At 45.9% G+C, this 4,910-nt stretch overlaps 1 protein-coding gene across 1 annotated transcript in view; it reads left to right on the plus strand.

Annotated features, from left to right (window-relative positions):
- Nucleotides 1-4,910, plus strand: part of LOC106809023 (transient receptor potential-gamma protein-like) — a 53,161-nt gene that overhangs the window by 20,012 nt on the left and 28,239 nt on the right. Inside the window, 1 exon segment of the mRNA XM_014811968.1 lies at nucleotides 379-540. Within this exon segment, the coding sequence (XP_014667454.1) occupies nucleotides 379-540 (162 nt within the window).

Consider the following 4,910-nt stretch of genomic DNA (forward strand, 5'->3'; position numbering starts at 1 on the left):
GTTATAGCTATACCTACGGCCTTTTAACAGGGATCGATTGCAAGGAGGCTGAGGACGTGAGACAAGGCAGTCGTAACATGGGCATATATCTATACCATAGTCTCTAGTCTATGCATGCACTTTCTCATGGCTGTACTCAGTCGTAAAAGTATGATTACCTGAGCATCACAGCAGCACCGCGATAATATTGGTGGGATTTTTAGATGCTGTTCACACCGCATCCAAATAGAAATGTAATTGTGCGTGTGTGCGTGCACGTGTGTGTGTGTGTGCGTGCGCGCGCGCGTGTGTGCGTGTGTGCGTGCGTGCGTGCGTTCGTGTGTGTTCGTTCACACTACTCGCGACCGCTCTAACCGAATTCCTTTTTCTTGTTCGCAGTTTGACACGCTCGTCGGAGAGGTGTTCAAATCCAAGATGGATTCCGAGTCGGGAGATGGCGACGGTGACGTCATCGGACTCAACATGGTGCGCAAGGAGAGGGAGCTGAACATGAAGGAGAAAAGGTTTCTCCTCGCCGTCGAGCACGGAGACATGCCGAGGGTAAGCGCGTGACGTCATGATGCGTCTTTTCCTTTCATCGGATATACTGTGAAGATTACATTTATAGTTAAATTCATAACGAATTACATGTAAGTCTATATACGGCATACACGCTACATACACAACTACATACAACTATATACATACATACTACTACATACAACTACATACATATACTTCTATCAGCTACTGCGAATATTATTTATAGATGAATTTATAACGAATTTATTATTATATATTAGAAGTATGTATACAACATACACGCTACATATAAGCCACGCACTCGCACGTACTGCGAATCCAACCAACCACCCACCCGTACTTGCGCATACACGCACGCACGCACACACACACAATACACACGCGCACACAAACACACACGCGCGCACGCACGCACACACACACACACACACACACACACACACACACACACACACATGTACTCGTCGTACGCACGCACATCTACATGCGTACATACACGCGCACGCACATCTACATGCGTACATACACGCGCACGCACCCACGCGCACACATATAACATAGTCATGTATAGATAATCACGGACACGCGCGCATGCGCACTAGTTGCGACGACGTTGGTCGTGTATGAAACGTTTATAATAACTATAGCACTAACACATCCCGTCACTTTCCTTGTTACGATGCGCTGTTCCGCAAATGCGATAGCTGTAAATATGTAAACGCAATCAGATTATATACTCGTAACCAGTCTAATTGTTTCATGCTATAAACCGCCTTCATGAATATTTATATATCAGTTCGGCTGTTTAATATTAATGCGCCCGTCTAGTATTTCATCGGCGAATTTCTTTAAAAAAAACTTTAAATAATTCATTACCTTTTGCATATTCCGTTGTTATTAATTAAAGAATTGTCATGGAAAAACTGTATTGGCGCTTGCGGGGACAGTGTGGGGGGTACAGATCTGTGCTGCAAATGGCTGGTTCGGTAACTGTGCAGATCTTGATGACTCTGACTGCACTGATCTTTACTTGTACAGATTAGGTGTGTAAGCTTTTACACACTGGTCCTAGAAATCACACGGCTGTTGATGCACTACTGGATATCTTCTGACTAATGTCGTTGCGTGTCTGTGTACGCGTGTGTTTGTTCGATTGATCAATCTACAAAGCTCAACGATGAGATCGATATACACATTTCCCGCATGAGGGCGCTGACGTAACCAGCAGAAGCGCTGACGTAACACAGGCTCAGAGTCGGCAGCGACAATGTAATGATCTCGCTCCCCCGCGCTCTTACTTCCGACCCAACTGGTCGTTTGTCTGTTGCATTTTCTATTTGATCGAAGTGGAATTAAGAATAGTTAAGCTTTGAGTATCTACTAAAACTAGAATCTTTCATACGCGTTCTGTGTACCAGCGTGCTCTCTCTCGCGCGCGTGTGTTTGTCTGTGTGCTTGTGCGTACGTTTATGTGCGACCGCGTGTGCGTGTGTACGTGCGTGCATACGTGCGCGAGTATGTCTGTGCCTGCGGGCGTGCGTGCGTGCGTGCGTGTGCACGACCGGCGGGCTTATTTTTCGGATCATCAGATTCCCGACCAGGTGTTTGCTATACGACCATTGTGCTCCTCATATCCTAATATAACATCAAGAGCGTATAAAGAAGGCTTCTTTATACGCTCTTGATAACATACTATTCTATGTTTCGTACTTTATACTTTTACTATTATTATTTATTATTATTTATTATTATTATTATTTATTATTATTTATTATTTATTATTATTATTATTAGTATTATTACTCTGTGGCGACCGGCTCTCTCCTCTAGTTACACATTATTGCCAAGTGAAGTGACGTAGCATGCTCACTTGGCGCCTTTACTCAATACAACGGTGAAAATGCGCTTTCGAGTGGAATTTTACTCGCGTAAATAGAATTTAATAGACACGTTTACAAGTAATATTTTCACTGTCGTTGGTCAGGTAGAGTGCTGTTAGTTGCAACATTTATAGTGATTTATGGCAAGAAATGCGACAAAGATTGCAAGAGGGGAAAATCAAGCTCACATTATCTATATAGAGACATACAGAGAGACAGGTGGAGTGTGCGTGCGTGCGTGCGTGCGTGCGTGCAACCACACATTGGGGGGGGGCAGCGTGCAGAAGTGACATATGATCAGTCACACCTCTGGTCGATGCAAAATGTGAAAAGCTGTGATCGCGTGACTATAATGGCGCAGGTGACAGAAAAAAAGAAGAAAAATAGTCCGTTGTTTGACTCGCTGTGTGTGTGTGGTGGGTGTGTGTGTGTGTGTGTGTGTGTGGTTGGGGGGGGGGGCGCGGCGCGTGTGTGTGTGTGTGTGGTGTTGTGGTGTGTGTGCGCTGTGCGCGTGCACGTGTGTCGTGTGTGTGCGTGCGGCGGCGCGCGTGTGTGCGTGTGTGCGTGCGTGCGTCGCGTTCGTGTGTTGTTCGTTCACACTACTCTCGCGACCGCTCTAACCGAATTCCTTTTTTCTTGTTCGGCAGTTTGACACCTCGTCGGAGAGCGTGTTTCAAATCCAAGATGGATTCCGAGTCGGGAGATGGCGACGGTGACGTCATCGGACTCCAACATGGTGCGCAAGGGAGGGAGCTGAACATGAAGGAGAAAAGGTTTCTCCTCGCGTCGAGCACGGAGACATGCCGAGGGTAAGCGCGTGACGCGTCATGAATGCGTCATTTCCTTTCATTGGATATACTGTGAAGATTACATTTATAGTTAAATTCATAATGAATTACATGTAAGTCTATATACGGCATACACGCTAAATAACACAACTACATACAACTATATACATTACATACTACTACATACAACTACATACATATACTTCTATCAAGCTACTGCGAATATTATTTATAGATGAATTTATAACGAATTTATTATTAATATATAGCGAAGTATGTATACAACATACACGCTACATATAAGCCACGCACTCGCACGTACTGGCAATACCACCAACCAAACCCACACACCCGTACTTGCGCATACACGCAGCCACGCACCACACACACAATACACACGCGCACACAAACACCACACGCGCGGAACGCACCACAGCACACACAACACACGACACCACACACACACACACACAACACACAGGCACAAATGTACTCGTCGTACGCAAACGCATCTATCGTAAGGAAACATCTAACATACAGGCGCACACATATAACATAGTCCATGTATAGATATCACAGACACCGCGCTGCGGCACTTGTGCGAGCGACGTGGTCGTGTATGAAACGTTTATAAATGAACTATAGCACTATCAGCATCGCCCGTCACTTTCCCTTGCTTAAGATGCGCTGTTCGCAAATCCTGCGATAGCTTGTCAATATGTAAACGGCAAGTCAAGATAGTCTACTCGTAACCAGTCTAAATTGTTTCATGCTATAAAACCGCCATTCAATGAATATTTATTATTCCAGTTCGGCTGTTTAATATTAATGCGCAACTCTAGTATTTCATCGGCGCAATTTTCTTTAAAAAAAACTTTAGAATAATTCATTACCTCTTGCAATTATTCCTTGTTATTAAATTAAAGAATTGTCAATGGCGGAAAAATGACGTATTGGACGCTTGCAGCGGGCAGTGTGGCGGGGCTAGCAGATCTGCTGCTGCAAATGGCTGTTCGGTAACTGTGGCAGATCTGTGATGGACTCTGACTGCCATGATCTTTACTTGTACAGATTAGGTGTGTGAATGATTTTTACACCACTGGTCCTAAAACATCACACGGCTGTTGATGCGCACTTACTGGATATCTTCGTGACTAATGCTCAGTGCGTGTCTGTGTACGCGTGTGTTTGTTCGACTGCGTGCATGATTGTGTGTTTGCGTGGTGGAAAGTGCGTGTGTAGGTGCTTGCGTTTTGGCCTGTGCGTGTGCGCGTGCACGTGTGTTGTGTGTGCGTGTATGTGCGTGCGTGACGTGTCCGGTGTCGTGCGCGTGGCGCGTGCCGTGCGTCGTGTGTATGTCGAAAGTGAACGATAGAAAAATAGGGGATGAGTAACTAATAGAAAGAGGGGTGCGAGAGAGGGAGGGAGAGGGAAAGACAGGCGAAGACAGAGTACATGAGGCCAGAGAGAAAGAGAGAGAGAGACAGAGAGAGAAGAGGAGAGAGAGAGAGGAGAGAGAGAGAGTAGAGCCGAGAAGCGAGACGAGAGAGAGAGAGAGAGAGAGAAGAGAGAGAGAGAGCCGAGAGAGAGAGTGTGAGAGAGAGAGAGAGAAGCAGACGAGCAGAGCAGAGCGCGCGAGGAGGAGAGAGAGCGAGAGAGAGGAGAGCGCGTGCGGAAAAAGACTGTCATCCACGCAAGCCACGTCATGTTTCCAGCGTCT

This window comes from Priapulus caudatus, unplaced genomic scaffold, assembly GCF_000485595.1.
Source record: "Priapulus caudatus unplaced genomic scaffold, Priapulus_caudatus-5.0.1 Scaffold323, whole genome shotgun sequence".
Classification (NCBI taxonomy): domain Eukaryota; kingdom Metazoa; phylum Priapulida; class Priapulimorpha; order Priapulimorphida; family Priapulidae; genus Priapulus; species Priapulus caudatus.